The 21,111-nt window shown below is 34.0% G+C and overlaps 2 protein-coding genes and 1 long non-coding RNA gene across 3 annotated transcripts; 2 read left to right on the forward strand and 1 right to left on the reverse strand.

The window, feature by feature from the left end:
* Positions 1-620: 620 nt before the first annotated feature.
* Positions 621-5,845, forward strand: LOC102623391 (uncharacterized). The gene is made up of 6 exons (XM_006490713.2): positions 621-1,028; positions 1,150-1,284; positions 1,367-1,454; positions 3,344-3,438; positions 4,902-5,069; positions 5,235-5,845. Exons 1-6 carry the CDS (start codon positions 719-721, stop codon positions 5,396-5,398), a joined length of 960 nt encoding a protein of 319 aa, XP_006490776.1. The 5' UTR covers positions 621-718; the 3' UTR covers positions 5,399-5,845.
* Positions 5,846-7,362: 1,517 nt separating this feature from the next.
* On the forward strand, positions 7,363-17,180 carry LOC102623118 (outer envelope protein 64, chloroplastic). Its single transcript, XM_006490712.3, has 13 exons — positions 7,363-7,696; positions 7,797-7,949; positions 8,050-8,174; positions 8,693-8,818; positions 10,033-10,215; positions 10,348-10,462; positions 11,591-11,759; positions 12,985-13,119; positions 13,308-13,508; positions 15,242-15,369; positions 15,447-15,498; positions 16,246-16,315; positions 16,678-17,180. Exons 1-13 carry the CDS (start codon positions 7,494-7,496, stop codon positions 16,758-16,760), a joined length of 1,743 nt encoding a protein of 580 aa, XP_006490775.1. The 5' UTR covers positions 7,363-7,493; the 3' UTR covers positions 16,761-17,180.
* Positions 17,181-18,084: 904 nt separating this feature from the next.
* LOC112495740 (uncharacterized) lies at positions 18,085-20,299 on the reverse strand. Its single transcript, XR_008052387.1, has 4 exons — positions 20,042-20,299; positions 19,670-19,754; positions 18,944-19,001; positions 18,085-18,381 (listed from the first exon to the last, which is right to left on the reverse strand). It is a non-coding gene; the product is annotated as an uncharacterized LOC112495740 (long non-coding RNA).
* Positions 20,300-21,111: the final 812 nt, after the last annotated feature.

A 21,111-nucleotide genomic window follows, 5' to 3' on the forward strand; every position in this document is an offset into this window, starting at 1 on the left:
AGCACATCAAATGCTTACTATTTGAAATTATTTTACGATAGAGCCTTTATCGAACAAGAGAGTCAAATGTAATTAAGGTAGGATAGAAATTCCTATAAAAAAAAAAGATAAGATAGAAATTCAAAGTAATCATAAAATAAAAATTCAAAATTAGAACGAATAAATAAATATTAAATTGTTGGTGCGTTTGTTTCATAAAATGAGAATGTGGTGGAATATAAGTGGGTTGAGAATGAGAATGAGTTAGAATGAGAATGAAGAATGAGAATATCGAATGAGAATGAGATTATAATATTTACTTCATGAAATAGAAATGTGGTGGAATAGAAAATTAGAAATGAATTGAGAATGAGAATAAACTAGAATGTGAATATGATTTTAATGTTTATTTAACAAAAATAAATAAGAATGAGAATTTTATTTTATTTTTATTCTTTTATTTTTATTTTCTAAACTCTCAAATAAACACACTATATATTTAGCGAAATAATTGACGATCACCATCATTAAACTACAGTAGATCAACTCCACCATAGTCTAGCTACCATAGTAAAGCTACTGGATTGGAAAATCATACGAGCACGTGACTAATTAGTTGACAGGTGGCAAGTGACAAGTGGCAACGCCCCAAAGCCCAAAAAACCAATCAATGAAAATCCTAAACCCCATAGCCGCATAAACCCCGAGTCACAGAGATATCTCTCGAAGATCGGTCGCGATGAGAAGATCAACTACTGTAACTTCCTTGATACTTTCCAGTAGAACCCTAGCCACCGCCACCATTAACCACCGTCTCCTCACCACCAATTCCACTTCATACAGCCGATGGCGTTGCTTCTCCACAGGCTCAGCTGCAGCCGCCGCCACCGCCTCTCTTGGCGTCGCCGGTGCTCTAGCCTCTGCTGCTGCAATCGCTTCCCTCTCAGCCCAAAGCGTCTACGCCAAGGAGCCTTTGCCAACGGACCTTGTTCCTAAGGAAGTTGTTCTCTATCAGTACGAAGCTTGCCCATTTTGCAATAAAGTTAAAGGTACCATCTTTTAATACCTAGCTTTTAGCTTTTTTAAGTGATAAATAAAATTACAATTCTATTATTATATGATTTGGTTGGGTTGGATTCTCTACTAGTTTGTTTGTTTTGGCTATCTCAGCATTCCTGGACTACTATGATATACCTTACAAAGTTGTGGAAGTGAATCCAATTAATAAGAAAGAGATCAAGTGGTCTGAATATAAAAAGGTGCCTATTTTGATGGTGGATGGCGAGCAACTGGTCGACTCATCTGGTACTTGGTTTTGTTTTTCTTGATCTTGTTAAATGTCTGCTTTGCTTTCAATTTATTAAAGTAGCATGTGTTATCTGTGAAGCTATAATTGATCAGTTGGACCAAAAATTAACTCCAAAGAGGAAGGCCGATTCACCCTCTGGCGATGATGAAGAGAAAAAGTGGCGTGGGTATGACTTATCTTCTATACATTGTTGCTCAATTTTTTTTCCATTGAGGCATAAAGGAAGTTCGATGAATTTTGGCATGCCACATAGGTGCTGGGTTATAACTTAAATAAACTTTGATGTTGGATTGTTTAATTACTAAACAATGGCAGAATATGTGGATTTAGGCTGCTGAAAGTTTAGGCAATAATTTGATGGAGCCGCTGGTGGATTAAGGGTAAAGACTATGCTGTATAAGTGGGAATGAAGAATGCAAGGATTTTAAGGTTTGGGGATTGCGATAAGATGTTGTGGCCTACTGGTTCTCATTAATTAAGTTGTATGAAAGATGTGAAATGATATTTGAATTCCAGGAAAAAGAATGGAGTTAGCTAATGAAGAAAACATTGGAGAAATAAGAACAACATAGATAGAAGTATAGGTAAAAGTAGGATTAGACCAACCATTTGACTATTGATTACTGTGCCTCAGTCAAGCATTAAGTTAATAAGCTTCCTTTGCCAGGAAAAAAATTATGATTTTAAGTAGACTCTAAGCAATAAAAGAGAAGCATCAAATCCAGCTCCAGAATAAAGTAACCCCCATCCATCTAATATGTTTAGTATCCAAATGATTAGTACTTTGATATTATAAAATGAGCAATTAGCATTCACATCATGGCCAACAACCAGTTGAATAGATTTTTCTTCTTAGAGAGATAGATATGTCAATATTTGTTTTATATGTTTCTGAATTGTTTAGACATATTTCACACTTTTCAGATGTATGTGCAAGAAAAATATTGTTCAGGGTTCAGGAAAATTCAAATCTATTCGCATTTAGATTATAAAACAAACATAACCTCAGTCTTTGAGGTTGATTCTGTCTCAACTTTTCTGAAAATTGTTAAAATTTTGATACAGTTGGGCTCTTTGGATTCTAGCTAAGATTTGTAAAAGTTTGGTTGCTATTTGTTGACCTTGGTTTGTGGACTAATATTGTTTTTGGCATCTCTTTGGACAATATTTTCAAGATACTGCCTATTTCTTTATCCACGTCATTCAAGAAGTTTTTGGGCTACAATGCTTTCTCGGGAGACTTTTCTGATGCTAAGATCTTGGGCGTTCCTCTCATAGATAGTTAAGAGTGAACCGTCCATATTGTTTTGTATAGATGAGGATAATCATGGTTCTATTTGCTTTCTTTTGTGGATATCCGGTCCTCTGTGTGTTTGTTCATTTTGACAATTAATAAATTATTTCTATTTCCTGCCACTCCCCCCTAAAAAAAATAAAAAAATAAAAGTTTGTTGATCTTGCTTTTATACCTCAAATGTAAGAGAAATGTTTTGCTTGGTGTCAAATAGTGTCTTCTTTTTCATATGAAATTGAATAGATTTAAGGTGTACATTGGAAATATATGTTTTTTTTTTTGTTTTTAATGTTTAAATGGAATAGTAATATTGTTTTTGCATATTTATCCTTCTAAAAAATAGGGTCAAGGAATGATGAGGTTGTAATAAGGTAAAATATTATGTGTTATCATGAAAATAAATATAAAATGCATTCAGATTCAGTGACAAGTCCAAAGAATTAATTTTATTCAGACAGATTTTGTGAATATTCAGTGTTAAAAAATAAATGCACTTAAAACAACTGAAAGACTAAAACTGAACCATTTCCAGAGTTCAGTCGATAAAAGTACAGCCTCTTAGGTGACGACTTCAAAGCTCAAATGTCAGGAAATGGCCTAATTTAAATTGGTCATTAAGCTTTGTAATTAAGGAAAATTTTGAATGTTCTTTTAACAACATTATGTTGTTATTTATTGCAACGCCATTTATTTCATTCTTGACCATGTTAGAGCTTCAGCATAATCTTCCTAATGTTATTGTTTGTGGCTTCATGTTGTAGATGGGTGGATAATCACCTTGTGCATCTGTTGTCCCCAAACATATATCGCAATACTTCTGAGGCTCTTGAGTCCTTTGACTATATCACAAGCAGTGGTAAGATTATTTCTGTAAATGCATGTCTATGTGTTAGTGGATGGTGCTTTAAAATTTTAATTTGAACCAAACAAGGAGAAAAAAGTATTTATAGTGCAAATAATCCTAGTTTTTGCATCCTTAGTGGACAGCTGGTCCATTATCTGTTTTAAATATTCTTCATTTACACATTTTTGAGTTTCTTATCAAAAAATTGAGGAAAAAGTAGCCTTTGGTGCTTTTTCTTGCCTGTACACTCTGGTTTCTGTGATTTATTGAGTCCAGTTTATGATTTTTTCTCTTCTTGATTTGAGCATAGACCTTAAAATTGGGAATTGGATTACTTAAAATGCATCTACATGTATTCTAGTTCTAATACTTTGGTCCAAGAGTACCTGTTTGTCAGCCTTGTGCTTGTTTTCCTGTGAAATTTCAATATATAGTCTAATGGAAGTGTTAGACAAGTTGCTTCTTGAAAGAAGTCAGTTGAACACTTTCCCTTGAAATTTCAGTATATAGTCTAATGGAAGTGTTAGCACAAGTTGCTTCTCGAAAGAAATTAGTTGAACACTTATTTTGATGAATAGTGCAAAGTGAATATTATAGTGGACCTTTACACAGATGATTGTAGAAGAAGAACTAAGTCAATGAATCTTTTGCTACATATCAAAAGGAGTTGGTGGCAGTTGTAATTCCTGAGAATTGCTATCTTAACACTCCAAGTAAGGAAACTGAGCGAGAAGTTAATTCATAATTTATTTTAGTTTGTCCTGAATGGTTTACTTCTTTTAAGTTCACTTTCCTTTGTTTGTACTGATTGATTTGGCATCTGTTAGATTTTAGATGGCCCTTTGTCTTACACCTTGATGGCACCAATAGTAGATTTAATGAGGCGAAGTATGATATTTTTTTATTAGTGTTGCTGTTAGTGGTCACGCTATGGAGAACAGTTTTCTTAATTGGTGCTTATTGATACAATTATTTTTTTCAGTGTGTTTGCCCCGCACTTCTGAAGCTTCTATGAGGATGAGTTTTTCAAAAGTTGTAATAGAGCCTTAGCTGTAGCCACTTAGTTGTCCTTTAGCAGGTCCTATCAGCATTGTCATTATCTCCTACACACACTAGAAAGTTGAATAATGATGCATATATTCTCTGTTTATTGCTTGTGCTTCTGGCAGACTGGCGAATTCTCTTCTAGCATTGTCATAGAACTCTTTCCATGTGTTTGCATCAGTAATCTCCAAGAAATGTCTTTAGGAAAAAAATCATGTAAGATAATACTGCATTGTTTATTGTCAATTTGGAAAAAGAAAAAAAAAGTTGAACTTGTATACAATACTTCAACTGATTGCTTTTATTTGTCTTAGTTGAAAATTTTCAAAGTCTACTTAATCTGTATATATTCCTTGAGTCTGTCCTTATTGATAGTAAGAGTGTGTTATTTTTGCTTTGTTTTATTTTGTAAACCTCTCTTTTAATTGCAGGCAATTTCAGCTTCACAGAAAAACTTACAGCAAAATATGCTGGAGCTGCAGCAATGTATTTTGTGTCCAAAAAACTGAAAAAGAAATACAATATTACTGATGAGCGCGCTGCATTATATGAAGCTGCAGAAACATGGGTGGATGCTCTTAATGGTAGGGAATTTCTAGGTATGTGCTTCAAATATCTAATATCTTCTTCAACTTGTAAGCATCTCATCAACTTTGTACATAATTTGAGCACCAACAAAAGCATCTTCCTTTGTTAATAACCAATAGAAGCATCATCCTTTGTTAATAAATAATATATATCTTGATTTACCTTGGTTATTTCAGGGGGTTCGAAGCCTAATTTAGCTGACCTTGCTGTGTTTGGAGTATTAAGACCAATCCGGTACCTAAGATCAGGTAGAGACATGGTGGAGCACACTCGAATAGGAGAGTGGTATACAAGAATGGAGCGAGTTGTTGGAGAGTCTTCGAGGATCAAGGCCTCCTAAACTGGAAACCCAACCATTCTGTCTGGACTCTGCAGCGTTAAGTTTAAGATTATTCACCAAAAGTGACATTTTTGGTCTTCCCTTTTTGGGATAAATGATTATAATTTGGCAATTACAATTTATTGTTTGAAGAGGAAGTTTCGGGTAAACTGTAATATCAAGAGGCGACAGAATTCCTGAGCTAGGATTGTATATTTTAAACAAAGACGTGGTTTTTATTTTTCGGTCCAATAATAGTCTTAAATTTGATCCGTGCCTGGATTGGCTTCGGCATTGTAATAATATTTAAAAGCTTAGATCTTTTCTTATTTGAAGCAAGCTAGTTCTCGAAATAATCTACAACTTACCAGTTACAACTCTTGTTATAGGGGCCGTTTCAGCTGCTCTACCCCCGTTTGTTAAAAACAGAATCCTCCTAAAATAAAATAGCTTTATTTCTAGCTGTAATTTATGTTTTACCTTCATTGCGCCCACTCTATGCATCCTCAAATTAATCATATTCTTTCACATGAATATCTTAATTTAAGTGATTTACATAATTTAACTTTTTTTTAAGGCAAAAATGTATGATTTTTTTTCCCATTATCTTATTGTATTGATTAATCCATGAAATTCACATTTTTCTTCTTAATATAATTTCTAGTTACCAATAAGAAAAAAGAAGTTTCATAATGCATGTGATGTATAGCCTATCTCAATTTATTGATGCTAAATACACATTGAATTTGGTATTTTTTTTTCCAAATTAATACGATTTAAGCTACATTAATACTCCCCAAAAAAAAAAAAAACCAAAAGAACGTTATTTTGTACAATAGTAGAAATATATGGGCGTATAGCGATCTCACAAAAGAATAAGGGGAGGTTAACGATAAATACCGATATATTAAAAGTAATGCATAAGTCGATAGCGGGGTTTTTAATTAAATACCCTTTAATAGTTTCAAAATTATTTAAATACCCCCTCCCTTTTTGGTTTTCATGAATACCCTAATAAATGTGAGCAAAGTCAGAAATGCCCTTAATGAATGCATCAAATTCACTCAATGAATTGTCTTCATATTTCTTTCCTCATTTCTTTCACCCAAATTTATTTTTGCTGCCGATTCTTTCAAAATCTCTTAAAATCTCTCAAAATCTCTCATAACTTCTTACACAAATACAATTATGTATTCATTTTTTAACACCCACTCTTTCTTTAAAGGTGCATTGCTTATTAAACAACCCAATAAGGTATGTTAATGTTGTTGGGTTTTTAATTTTTTAATTTTTAGGAAAATTTAGAAATTTTCCTCACATTACAATGTTTTATTTTTACCATTTTTTCTTATACATAGAAATATATGCAATGTAGGTTGTTTAATTATTTTTTTCAACAATATAATTTATTTATGGTGAAAATGTTTCGAGTCATGCATTCTTTTGATACCGTGTACGTCATATAGTTAGTCATGTAGATCGTGTCAGTAATATAGTCGTGTAAGTCGTGTAGGTCATGTAAGAAATATAGTCGTGTAGGTAATGTAAGAAATATAGTCGTGTAGGTCATGTAAGAAATATAGTCGTGTAGGTCATGTAGGTCGTGTAGTTACTTGTATATGAAATTTAATATTATTTTTTTTATTGTATCATCAGATATGGTTTTGGTACGTGTGCATATTCTCTTCAATGGTGAATGGATTGAGCAAAATGACGAGTATAAGTCAAATGTTCAAAGGATAAAGGGATAATAATACCACGATCGATAACATATGCCGAATTGGTGGAGAAAATAGTTGAGTTGAAATGTTTTAAAATGAGAATAACTTAATAATTTTTTATCAGTTTTTAAAGGGTATCGATGAAAATTTTGGTAAAAATACATTTGAGGATATTGAGATAATTTTTGAATAATGGAGGTGTACCGGGCGCAATTGCCACGTCGATAGCAGCGTCTTATTAGCAGTAAAATAGAAGTAATAAATCCATCTATGAGATTGGTCAGCTTCAGGTTGCTCCTCTCCTCCTCGAGCTCTTAGGTTTTGATAGCAGTGCGTGTGGGTGCTGCTTCCTTGTTTGGTTAAAGTTCAAATTAAGAATTATATCGAGTTCCTATATGGCTTCTCAATCTGCTAATTTATGGGTATTGTTGGGTCTGGGTTTAGCTGGAATTCTGCTAATGACTAAAAAGCTTAAGAAGAATATAAAACAAGATTTTGGAGCGTTCATCGAGAAACTTCAACTGCTTCCTCCGCCTCAGCCCCTTCCTCCAAAAGCCCCTCATCCTCTTACCGGCCTCTCTTTTGCCGTCTCTGACCTGTATCTATTTATCAACCTTTCACTTTCACTTTTATTTTAACATTTTTATTTTGTTTCATTTTATTTTATTGTATTTTCTTTATTATTTTTGTGTTGACAGATTCGATATCGAAGGATACGTGACTGGTTTTGGGCATCCAGAGTGGGCCCGGACGCACAGTGCAGCTTCTCGAACGTCTACTGTGGTTTCCACCCTCGTCGAAGGAGGTGCCACTTGCATTGGCAAAACTGTGGTTGATGAATTTGCCTACAGGTCTCTATTTTTTTTTTAATTTTTGGGGACGATTAACAGTTGTTGCTTTTTGTTATTAATTTTCTGAATTTTCTGTGCTGGTACTCACTTCATTTTGCAGTATAAATGGAACAAATAAGCATTATGATACGCCTACTAATCCTGCTGCACCTTCACAAATGCCGGGTGGATCTTCTAGTGGGGCTGCTGTGGCCGTTGCTGCTGATCTTGTTGATTTCTCCTTGGGTGAGCTTTTTCTTAGGTTTCCGTAGCCCAATTCTGTGTTATCCATGCATTAAAGATTCAAAAAAAAAAAAAAAATTCCAAGTTAGCTTAACTTTGGAGGAGTTGAGCATTTTTATTTGTTATCAATAAATCTAGGCAGCCGAGTTCTTAGTTGGGATAGAATTTCTGTGCAACAAAAAAAAAAAGAAAAAGAAAAGCATACATGTCTTTCAGTGATGATAATATTTATCATACAAATCTCATATTTAATTGATGATAAGTGTTAATGGCATTAGTTTAGCTGTACTATTTTTTGCTTCTCATATAACTATAAATTTTGAACATAACCATGCTAACTATGGCAGGTCCAAATTTGCTAGTTTTATTAACATGTCATCAGGCGCTTGCTACATGGTTTTTTAATTTACATAAAATATTTTGGCTTGCTTTTGTGTTTTTATGTTGTTTATGCTTAATTACCAAATTAAGCTAGTGTCATCGAATTTTGAATAATTGAGTCTCATATGATTTATTGGCAGGTATTGATACTGTTGGAGGTGTGAGGGTACCTTCTGCATTTTGTGGAATTTTAGGGTTCCGGCCCTCCTATGGGGCTGTTTCCCACATGGGGATTATACCCATTTCAACAAGTCTTGATACTGTTGGTACGCATCACTGAAATTCTTATGTTCTTAATTCATAAATGATAGGTTCCTGAGGAACCAAAACCATACATGTCCCAAGTGCTGTCTCATCTTTGTGTTCTGTTGTATTGCTTGAGGAGATGGTAGGAACAGTAGTCCTTGGACTGCATATTATTTTTATTATTACATGAGGTTGTGCTAATTGTTTTCTGGACATGCTAAAATATATGATTTTATTTATTTGTTTTGAGAGAGCATGTTACTCTTTAGATTTGTGTTTGTGAAAGTTCGGTAAGATGAAGTTTACTTGGAAATTACATTCTGAAGTTCTAACATGTATATTGAAGAGTGATATGAATTACAGTTATCATCTAAATTTGAACCGGTTTTATTTGAAAAGGAAGATGTTAGAAATACACTTGCTGGCCAAGTTTTCAGTACTTCCATTTGGTGAATATTTCATTAATATTGAGTTAATTCTATTTGACTTGCATTAAAGAGTGGATGTTATCTGAACAGAAAAAGGAGAGACATAGAGGAGAAAACAGAGGCCTTTTGTTTGGAAACTGCAAACTACTGACAAGTACATCTATATAATTGCATTAGACTAATGCTCATTCAAGAGAATGTATTGAAGCAGAAGTGAATAAATTATTTCCATTATATATTTCGGTTATACCATTCACATGTTGATTCATTGTTCAAGAAAAAGAATGTTACTAATAAAATATTAGAATTATAATTATCTTGAAATTCTTAGTTGTATTTAATAAAATCATCTTAAGGGCTTAAATATAACAAAAACATGACTGTATAAAAATAAAAGATGAAGCATTTATCATTTATGCATAATGTGATTTGATTTTATTGTTAGATTACACAGTGGTATGTTTCCAGCCGGTTATTGGTTGCTTCTTGGCAATAAGTATGTAGAGTTAATTGACCAATATGATGCGGCTGTTAATGTGTGGCTTGGATTCCAGGAGTGGGATAGATCTTCATGAATTTCTCCTACATTTGTGCTACTGTGGGACTGATGAAAATAAATTTTAGGTCAAACAAACCTTACAGTTTTGGTGTTATTCAGCAGATCTGTGAATGTAATGTATGATATGACCTAAGTTTAATCTCGAACTGATAAATGAAGTCTTGCATGGCATTTTTGTACGTTTTGCAGACATCTTCTGTGCATTGTGTAGTTTGTGTCTTATGCCTCCATTAATATTTCATTGCAGGTTGGTTTGCTAGGGATCCTAAAATTCTGCGTCATGTTGGCCATGTGTTGCTGCAACTTCCATTTGCAGCTCAACGTAGTCCAAGACAAATTATAATTGCTGATGATTGTTTTGAGCTCTTGAAGATTCCTGCTGACAGGGTTGTTCAGGTGGTAATTAAGTCAACTGAGAAGCTTTTTGGAAGTAAGTTCTTGTGCTTTGAACCTTTAATCATTAGCCTTTTTTTGAGGAAAATCCATTTAAGTTTACTTTTTAAGCTCTTTTGCTTGTGTAAATTGGCATTTCTCTGATTTTTCTGTCAATAATCTTGTTCAGGACAAGTGTTGAAGCATGAAAACCTCGGAGAATATTTTGATTCTAAAGTTCCAAGCTTGAAAGGTTTTCACAAAACAAATGGTGAACTTAAAAATGTTATGCGGTTAATCCAGCGGTGAGCTCACTTCTTTATGAAATAAGTTTGTTAAGAATCTGCATTGTTTCATGGCATGGCTAAGACTTGAGTGTTCCATGTCTCAACTTTCTTTTGAAGGTTATCACCCTTTGTCGTATGCTTGTCTGCTTGTGTGAATATTGCTGATTGTGGTTTCATGATTCTGAAATAATACAATCCTGTCATCTAACTTCTCCTACATATTCCCAAACTGCTTTGTGTGACTTAAATGTGAAACCATTGAAAATAGCTGTTCATTCAGCTGGCATGTTTAATATTTTTTCCCTCTTTCTTGTTCGTGTTGCCATGTATTGAATAGTTCTTGCATTTTCCAATGCTTGGGCACTTGAGTAAAAGGATGGCTATGCTACAAGTGTAATGTAGGTGGGAAGGTCTGTCTTGGTGTTGCCATTTAGTATTTGAGGAAGTAGTTGCTAAATTTTTGGGTGGCCGCAAGGAGAAAGTACTTTAGAACTGTGATGTGCCCCACAGTTCTCCCAATGAGAAAATGCCATGATGGTGCATGGTGGCATGCACTGTATCAACCCTCTTACTTCACATACAAATATAACTAATACCTTCACATGATAACTGATGTAACAATGAGTCAGGTACATAAGTTTGTTTTCGGTTTTCGCTCATTCCACTACTTTAATACACATAAGTTTGTATCAGATAGTTTGCCGGATAATTTATATATATATTTTTATTGAAATGACAATCATTAATAGGGGGATCGTAATATATGAAACCTGAAAGAAGTATTTTGTTGGGGAAGGTTTTGTACTGAGATGAATCTATCTTACGGGGCGGGCCTTAATGTTCATATTTCAAGCACTAACTTAAATATGATATATGTGTAACAGAGGGGGGCCTGATAAGATAAGATGTTTCTCATGTCCCCTGATCCACTTTACTGTGAGTGGATAGAATCTGTTGATGTCAAGTTTGCACTATTGCATATGTGCATCATTTTGGCTTTGGGATTCAATCCTGTGAACGATTTTGATTGTATTCTGCTGGCATGGTGCGTGTAGAGAATTGTGTAATTAGATCTACATTTTTCATTCCCTTGCCTTTCCTCACTAGATAATGGATTAATTCAGTTTTTTATCTTTTCAAATGCAGATATGAGTTCAAAAATAATCATAATGAATGGATTGAATCAGTAAAACCTGCTCTAGATCCTGATATCTCTGCAGAAATTGGAGAAATGTTGGAAATTTCAGAGACAGTGATAGAAAACTGCAAATCCATTCGGAATGAAATGCGTTCAGCTATCAGTTCTCTTTTGAAGGTAACATTTTTCGCTAATTGTGGAACACGTGCAATTGTATATAAGAATGGTCACTTACATAATATATTTCTCTTGGTTTTGGTTGCTATAATAGAGCTGATATTCTGTGTGTTCGTATACTTTTTGTTTGCTGTGTACTCACTGAAAGAAATTAAGGTTGCTTTGCTTTTTTAAACTTCTTCCATTCTCGAAAGAAGCTATTGAAAATCAATGGACTTTTTAGGTTGTTAGTTAAGGTCAGCTCTATATGTGCTGGTATTTTTGTACCCAAGGAGATAGTCTAGGATTCTTGAAGTAAAGCAAGAGGTCTGGTATCAAATATCCACGACACCAACCTTGGATGGTGAGGTAAGTTTAATCTGTTTCTGTAATTGAGGTGACTTGGGAGGCATGTGTCGGTAGAACAAAGGCCTAATATAATTAGAATTGGATGAAAAGAGAACAGATAGGCAGAGTTAGGTTTAATCTGGTTTTGTGCTTGAGGTGGCGTTTGTCGTTACAAGGGCTAAAATAATAGAAATCGATAAAGAGAGGACAGATTCAAATCTGTTTTCAACGTTTGCCTTAAGGAAATCTTCGAACTAATAATCAAAAAATAAAATTTGAGTAAAGGGGTGATTTTTGAAGAATCAATGACTCCACACACTTCGGGTCATTGATCACTATCAGTAATTTTGACTCGTTGCTACATTTTTTTTTTTTTTTATGTCAAAAATCTTTTTCATCTTGTTAAAAGTGCTGATACATTCTGGTCCTGTTGTATATCTTGCCTGGTGAAAACCTGTGATAGGGTGAAAGTTTCACATGCACACTATGTTATGGTCATGGTTCCTCTGGGAATTGTTGTCGGTTTCAGCTAGGTCTTATTTCATCCATTCTCTATAGAGACTGCTTAATGATTCCGCCATGTCTACACTAGTTCTGAATTCTCATTTGGTTGCTTTTCTTTTTTCAAATTAAGCCTTTTAACTTGCAAGTTTACTTGTATTTATTCCCTTGTGATCTTCCTTGGATCTACTTTGATCTTTCTCTGATTATTCGAATTTTGATGCTTTTACCAAAATTTTGATGATTATTCAAAAGGAGAAACATCTTGCATATGCTTTCAGTAACCATCCTGGGGGTTTTAGTTGACGAACTTTATTTTTGTTCTTTTAGTGAACAGAAAAGTGGCATTCTAACACTGTTGTATTGACTATGCCTGTCTTATATGGTAATGTTTTAGGATGATGGTATTCTAGTGACTCCTACCACTGCTTATCCTCCTCCAAAACTTGGTGGGAAGGAGATGTTATCAGAGGATTATCAGAACAGGGCATTCAGTCTGCTGAGTATTGCTAGTGTATCAGGTTGCTGTCAGGTGAAATACTCTCTCTCTCTCTCTCTCTCTCTCTCTCTCTCTCTTTGTGTGTGTGTCTGGACCAACAGTTTCATATGTCTTTACATTCTCATACGGAAACAAGTTCTATGGTTTGCTTAATTTCTTTTTTTTTTTTTTATGGTAAGAATTTTGAAATTTTAATTAACTTTGTTTTCCTAATTTTTCAGGTCACTGTACCACTTGGATATTATGATAAGTGTCCTACATCAGTGTCCTTCATAGCCAGGCATGGGGGTGATCGTTTTTTGCTGGATACTGTGCAGAATATGTATGCATCTCTACAAGAGCAGGCTGATATTGCTACTAAATCTAAGCTGTCAACTAATACTTTCAACCAGAAACAATCTGCAGAGATTGCTAAAGAAAAGGTACATAACCACTGTCTATCTCTTATCTATTTTTAGTTGTCTTGTTGCAGATTCTTCTGGTCCTTTGAAATAAATTTGAATTATATTATTTTGCAATTCATTTATCTGGATGTTCTACTATGTGTATCTTTTCCTTTGATTTCTCTTTGTATGGTCATTTTTCCCCTGAAATGACAGTTGAGATTTCCTGGTTCTACTTTCTGGATATACTCTGAATTTACTTTTTCGGATTTCATCTGTAATAAAAGCTTATTAATTTAGAAAAGTTCTATTTTATTAATTTTTTTCTCTCAAAATTGTCCAAGGAGTTTGCTTCTGAGTACATATGGTAACAATTTGAAGACTGTGAAGTCATTTGAAATGCATGTTGGTCTGTAAATGACAGGATGTCATGTTTTTTGGTCAACTATTGTATTGTTGCTTAGAAAAATTTTTTGGCATTGGAAAAGTTGAAGTACTTGAGACTTTGGTCTTTGGATTGCCGATTATGTTGAGTCTTTATTAAGTAAATTGACATGTTTTTTGAGATGCTCTCTTATTTTTAAATTCTTAAGGTATTTTTGGAGCTAGTGGACATCTTATTTACCTTTTGTAAACTTTTATCTATAGACAATCCACTTAACTTTTTCCTCAAAAAGTAAATTGATATGTTGATTATGGTTTTTTGTCCTGGGGAACCTGTTATTCTTTAATTTCAGAGTTCAATGGAAATATAGTCTAGTCTAATACGAAGAAGTAGCCAGGTGGATTGCTACCAATCAATTTAGGGCCATTACGGGCATCAATCATAGTTTATGGTCTTTTAGATCTCTCTCTCTCTCTCTCTCTCTCTGGTTTCTTCTTGTGTTGAGGGGTGGGGGGCATAAAGTAGCTACTTTCAAGACTTGAAATTAGGCTAATCTAAGGCGTAACATGTTCTAAATGGCAAAACCGAAAAAAAAAAAAAAACTCCCTCTTCTTCACTTCTTACCCTACCCTTTTTTTCAAAAAAATAACAGTTGTTCTAAATGGCAATTGGTTTGATCCCAAAATTATTACAGCAAGAGCATAGTATCTCCAGTAGTTTCTTTGGACTAGAAGTGCCACATGCCGTACTCATTTATTTCCTTGCACCTTAGTTTTCCCCACAAATATCTGTCGGAAGAATTTTCAAAAGACGCAAAATGCAAATCCACAACAAAAGCTAATCGAACAAGTATATAAACAATAAAGCAACAATCATGCTCAAAATCAAATTGCATTTTCCCCTGTGAAGGTATTTTCTCCCACACATCCTAAATATCAACTGTGAAAAGAAGATTTTTCAAATTTACGAGTGACACAAATAACAAACAAAGAAAGAAATTATGAACCATATGAGAGCTGGGGTCATTTCCAGCTTTTATTTTAAGGAGGAGACAGGGGTGGAATGCTGCATTTCTTGTATGTGTTAGAAATCATGGGATGGGAGAATTCACTTGTCTCAGTTCAGAACTCTTATTTTCTTTGTTTGCAACGTCTGCTGCCTTGTGCTGTTATAAAATTAGTGTTTCATTAGGTAAGTTATAGAACCATGCAACTTTTAGATTCGCCCAACTTGAGTAGATCATATAACACCTGAGCCAATTTTGGGATGTATTCTACAATAGTCTTAAGCAACTAAGCAAAAACGTTTGAAAGTAATCATTCTTTTCTTTTTGCCTTTTTCACTCCACAAACCAAATCTTATATGTTCTCCTAATCTATGATTTAAGGGAAACCAAGCATATAAAGATAAGCAGTGGCTGAAGGCTATTAGCTTTTATACGGAAGCTATCAAACTTAATGGAAATAATGCAACATATTACAGCAACAGGGCTGCAGCATATCTGGAATCCGGCAGGTATTTAGCATTCTTGAGACTTATATCTGATTGTTGATTTACAATATGTGCTTGATAATTTCATTCTCTCCATCCAGCTTCCTTCAAGCTGAGGCAGACTGTACAAAGGCAATCAACCTTGATAAAAAGGTGAGGTTTTCCTTAACTGTGAATTGTTTTGTTTGTGGAGCTCTTTAGTCCCATTCGTTTAGGCAATGCATCTGTGATCAACTTTGCAACTTTTGCTATAGAAAACATGTTCATTGCAAATATTATCACTGCAATCTAATAGACTCAAATCTGGCTGCCATACATAGATTAGTCAGTTCTGAATATCATTACTGTAACAACATCAAGACACAAAAACTGTGCTTCTTATGCAGCAAGATTTTGTTCTGTATAATTTATAGTTTTTTTTTTTTTTTTGGGTTGACTTCATAATGGATTGGTGACATTGTGCATTTCCATTTGACCCACTTCCTTTGTATTTGATTTTTGAGTTTCGCAAATTGTTAAAGCATCTGCATTATAGAATATAGCTTGTGCGGTGTATATTTCTTTTTCCAAAGTTTTTGAGATCTGCTCCTTCAAATACTACTATGGCTGTGGGCTATGCAATTTAGAAGTGGTTATATGCATGCTAATAAAATATCTTTAAGATTTATTCCTCCTATAGTTTGAGCTTAATTAATGGTAAAGAAGGCCTGTAGTTAGAGCTAATTTCCAGGAAAAATAGGTGACATGATGTGATCAATATTTTTGTTCACTGCAACTATTGGATCTGCCAAGTATTATGAGTGCAATTTATTTTAACATATTTGGAAATATTTCTGCTGTATCTTAATCTGTATCCAAAGGGTTGTAACTTTATTTTTATTCTTTTTTCCCTAAAATTAGAATGTGAAGGCTTATTTGCGCAGAGGCACAGCAAGAGAGATGCTTGGATATTACAAGGAGGCAATTGAAGGTTAGTCATTTCCTGACATGCGTTCATTAGCCTAGTATGTAGAGGGTTTTGTGTTTGTAAGTTATAGCATATTTGTTATCCAGACTGAGGATTGCAGTTTTTCTGGAATCGGCATTAACAGGACAAATACTGTGCTATGAGTGGCTTTATATAATTTAGTTCTTGTGGCCATTCAAGAATGCATGTCTGATGAAACATAGAATAATATTAATTTTCTGCTATGGCAAAGTTGGCAATTTTGGTACATAGCACTGAGGATTGGCTGAGCAGTTTTTGTCTTGAGGTGTTTCTAGGGTGCATCTTGGAATTTAGGATTAATGTCTTGTTGACTGAATTTCGATTGATGGCACTTTTACCTGCAGATTTTTCATATGCACTGGTCTTGGAGCCCACCAATAAAAGAGCATCCCTTTCTGCTGATAGATTAAGGAAGGTATTTATGTAGGTGATTGAAAGTGTAATCAGGTTTCCAGAAGATTCAGCCCTACAATCCGTTGAAGTGAAGCCATTTCTTTATCTCAGAAAAGTCATTGAGAGTTGATTGCCATACGACTCATGAGTTACACAAAAATTATTGCCCTTTCGCATTGCGATGAAAAGAAGAGTTTTTCCCTTGATTAGAACTGACTTGTGCTGTGCAGTAATTAGTGATTTATTATGAAAATTTGTGAGTGCGGTCCAATTTTGTTTTCCGTTTATTTTTCTTAAATAATTTATATTTGAGTTGTAATTCTATCTTTTGAGAGGGTAGTGTAGGTCAATGATAAAATAGTGTAGCTTTTACCCTTTTCATCCGGTAATCAGTTTTTGTTTTGATAGCCTTAGCTCTTTATCTAAATGACTTTCACAACCAGTTAGCTGTTAACTGAATGTATATCTTCGCATGCTTTAAAAGTTTATTTTGTTTCAAAAGTGCTAGCTTTGCAAGCCAACTTCCTATTTAATGGAGGTGATTATTTGGAAATTTCAAGAGCTTGAATCATGTATTTATCATGTGTAATTTTTTCAACGGATCTCCACGAATTTGGTTGAGTCCAAGTTGTTTGAATCAATCCATTAAGCGTTTTTTTTTTAAATTTTGTTGCTCGAGCTCGTCACGGGTCCGATGGGAACTTGAATAGGATTTGAATATGTTTCATCTTACGTGCTTGTGACAGTTTTGTGCTCAATCTCATCATATAGGCTCTGACATGGTCAACTATGAGCGTATTCTTATTTGTTACCACATCAGTTAGAGTTCTGAACTAAGATCCTATGATGGGAGAAAGTTTATTTTAGAGCAAACATCTCTATCCTTGATATTCAAGAAGAGATGTTACCACATATGATGTCATTGCAGCACCGTTACTCTCTACTTCACTATAATAATGATACCATTGATGACAACGACTTTATCTTAGTGGATGTTTAAGAAGATGTGTTACCACTAACGATGTCTTTAGAGAAACATTACTCGCCATTCTGTAGCAATGGTGATCCAATTGATGACATCAACAAAACAAAAGTGTATAATATTTGTGTGAAATCATATAATAGTCCTATTGAGGATCATTTCAATAGTTTAGTTGATGTGGGGGCGGTGATTTTTTCGATATTTGTATTAATGAGGAGGATGAGTGTGACTATGATATTCTTATTAATAATAGAGATAAGGGTGGGAAAACTGAATTGAAAAAAATTTGGTTCGGTTCTGTGATAAAAAATCGAATGGTTTAAGAAGTAACGAACTGATTGGTTTTTGTTCGATTTAGTTTTAAATTGAACCGAACTGACAAACCGATCGGTTGGGTTTAATTTAATTTTAAATATTTTAATGTAAAATATATAAACCTAAAATCAAATTTCAATTACAAAAAATCAAAACTAAATCTGTAAATCACGATTGCATCTCTTTCCCTTGCGTCGCTCCCTTGCATTTCTCCCTCTTCTCACGGCTCAGCCCCTCAGCGGCGGCATCGCCCCTCAGCGGCATCTTACCCCATTGCGCGTGCACGATGCGGTCAGCTCAGCCCCTCTCGGTTTTTTCCTTGCGTCTCTCCCTCACCACAGCAGCAGCACAACCCCTCCTATCAAGTATAGTGACATCGTCGTTAGCCCCCAACACACGGTCATATTGGGTGCTGCAGTCTGCAGGTGTCTATCTTTTTTTTTTTTTTTTTTCATTTATGCCATGGCCCGTGTGTTTGTATACTCTTTAGTTGTTAGGGGTTGATTTTGTGGACTGTTAGTGTATATAATATATTTTTTACTGGGCTTAAAAATAATGGGCATAGATAGTGGTTGTGGCTTGTGGCAGTGAAATAGGGGTGCGTTTGGCACACTGTATTGTATTATGCTGTATTGCATTATTTTAATGCTGATGTATTGTATTATGCCGCATTGCATTAACACATTATTATAATAATGTTGTACAATGTTTGGTGTTACATTGTACTGTATTAGTTTTTAGTTATACTATGTTTGGTACGACACTATACTGTATTAATATTTTTTGTAAGAAAATTGAATTATATATTTAGAAAATGACATTTATTAGTATTTAGAAAAATATTAAATATAGAATAGATTTAAAATTTTTAGTAGAAGTTAAAAAAATCATAATTCTTCATAAAAATCAAAGATTATGACCTTAAAATTTCGACAACATAACATCTATTTTTCTTTTTGCATTTTCCAAATATATAACCTGTAAAATAAAGATCGAAACAAATAATTCAATCAATTAATCTTTAAATAATATCACAACATAAATAAATAATTAAAACATGCAAAATGAAATAAATAAATAAATAATTTTCCTCTCATGTCCATATCTAAAACAACAAATAAAAATGAGTCAAAAATAAGGTAGCAGGCCGTTGATAAAATGTCCATAAACTTAAATGCTAGCACACTTTTTTTTTTGCTATTTTCACAAAGAAGAAAATAGAAGCATGCATATATATATATATATATATGTATATATATGGAGAGAGAGGGGTGGTTATTATTACTATTATTATCATTACACATACACAAATTTACTATGGACCCTAGTCCTAATTAATGACTTAAACAAATCACGTGGAAAAAAAAAATCCCTATTTTCTTCCATCTCTGTTCATGTCCGTTGAAATTATAACATGCAAATATAATATAAAGAAAACATTTTCTGGGCACAAAATAAGAGAATGCTATTATGAAACCAATATTAGAAAAATAAGCATTGTTTCACAGGAAAATAGTTATACAGGTGCCAAAGCAATGCAAGTTGACCACAATAATCATAATTGAAAATCTAGTATATTCTTAATTAAAACACATTTAAATCAAACAATAGTTAATTGCCTTAAAGAGTGTAATAGACAAGTTTACCTGAAATGAGAAATTTGAAGATCCACTTGTAAAGAGAAGGTCTTCCAGAGCTCTTTCTGGATCAGCACTTTTATCTTATATAGGCCTACAGTCAATGATTCTAGTGTCAGGAAAAGTTATGGAAACTATCAGCTACCTAATTTATGAAATTCATTGAAATAAAAATTATGTCATGAACAAGATGAGTAAGAAAATTTTACCCTGTGATTGTCTTGTCTTTTCATAAAAGTTATGTCAATAATGAGACAAATGGGAGGGAAAAGGGTAATGGTGGGATGGGAAAAAGGAAAGAATATGAGATATCAACTAAATGATCCAGATAATTCAATCATTAAGTTAATTCAAACAAAAAACCCAAATCCAAAATCAAACCTTAAGCGATGAAGGTCGACATAGTGGTGGTGTTGCGCAGTGGGTAGCAGTGGAGATGGGATCGTACAGAGTGTGGGTGTCGCACGGGGAGGTGACGGTGAAGTTAAATGGCGTGGTGGTGGAGCGTTGTGGAGGTGGCTTCTGTTGAGCACAGGGAGAACCACAGGGAGAGTGATTTGAGAACGACAGTGATGAGAATAGAAAGAAAATTTTATTTTTGTCTCAAAATAGCATCAAACCCGTGTAAACCCGACCCCCCCCCCCCATGGGTTTATTTTATGCGGGTTTGATCGCATTAACATTTTATTGTAACCACATTACCATCCTATGTGGTGTATTTACCAAACATTGTATAATAATACATTAATACTATGAGGGGTCCCAATACCTCATAATGAGGGGTACCAAACATAGCCTAGGTGTATTGTATATTGCGGCCGAGAATCCATTTGCGAGAGAATACTATTTCTTAGTATCTAGTAGTTGGATTTAAAGTGTAGAAACAAATGTATTATACTTCTATCAATGAAAAATTGAAACTAATATTTTCTATTTAACTTATTTGGCGTAATGAATAATGAACTTATTTGGCATAATGATTAATGACGTAATTAGCTTTGTAAGGTTGCAATTTGATATTGGCAATTTGGCATGTATGTTTTAAATTAAATTAACAATGATTGGAAGTAAATTATGATATGTTGGCATAACTTGTTAAATTAAATTATAATATGTTGGCTAGTAGTTAAATTAAATTTAAGTGATCTTTTTCATTTTAATAACTTGTTAAATAAATCAATATTACTTATTTATTTTTATTTTATTCATTTTAGATATCTAATTATTCAAGAGTTCAAGACAACCGTGATTGTGTAGCCGATGATCTTGAGCGTGAAGTTGAAGTTGATGATAACGAAAATGATTCGCCAACAATTGTTACCAGCAGAAACAAGAGGAAAAAGTCTTCATCATCCAAACCCCCACTACCAAGGAAAAAAATGGCTCAAAGATCAATAGTGTAGCAACATTTCATTAGACTTCCAGATAATAATAAGAAGTGCAAATGCAAC

The sequence above is a fragment of the Citrus sinensis genome, chromosome 1, assembly GCF_022201045.2.
Source record: "Citrus sinensis cultivar Valencia sweet orange chromosome 1, DVS_A1.0, whole genome shotgun sequence".
NCBI lineage: Eukaryota > Viridiplantae > Streptophyta > Magnoliopsida > Sapindales > Rutaceae > Citrus > Citrus sinensis.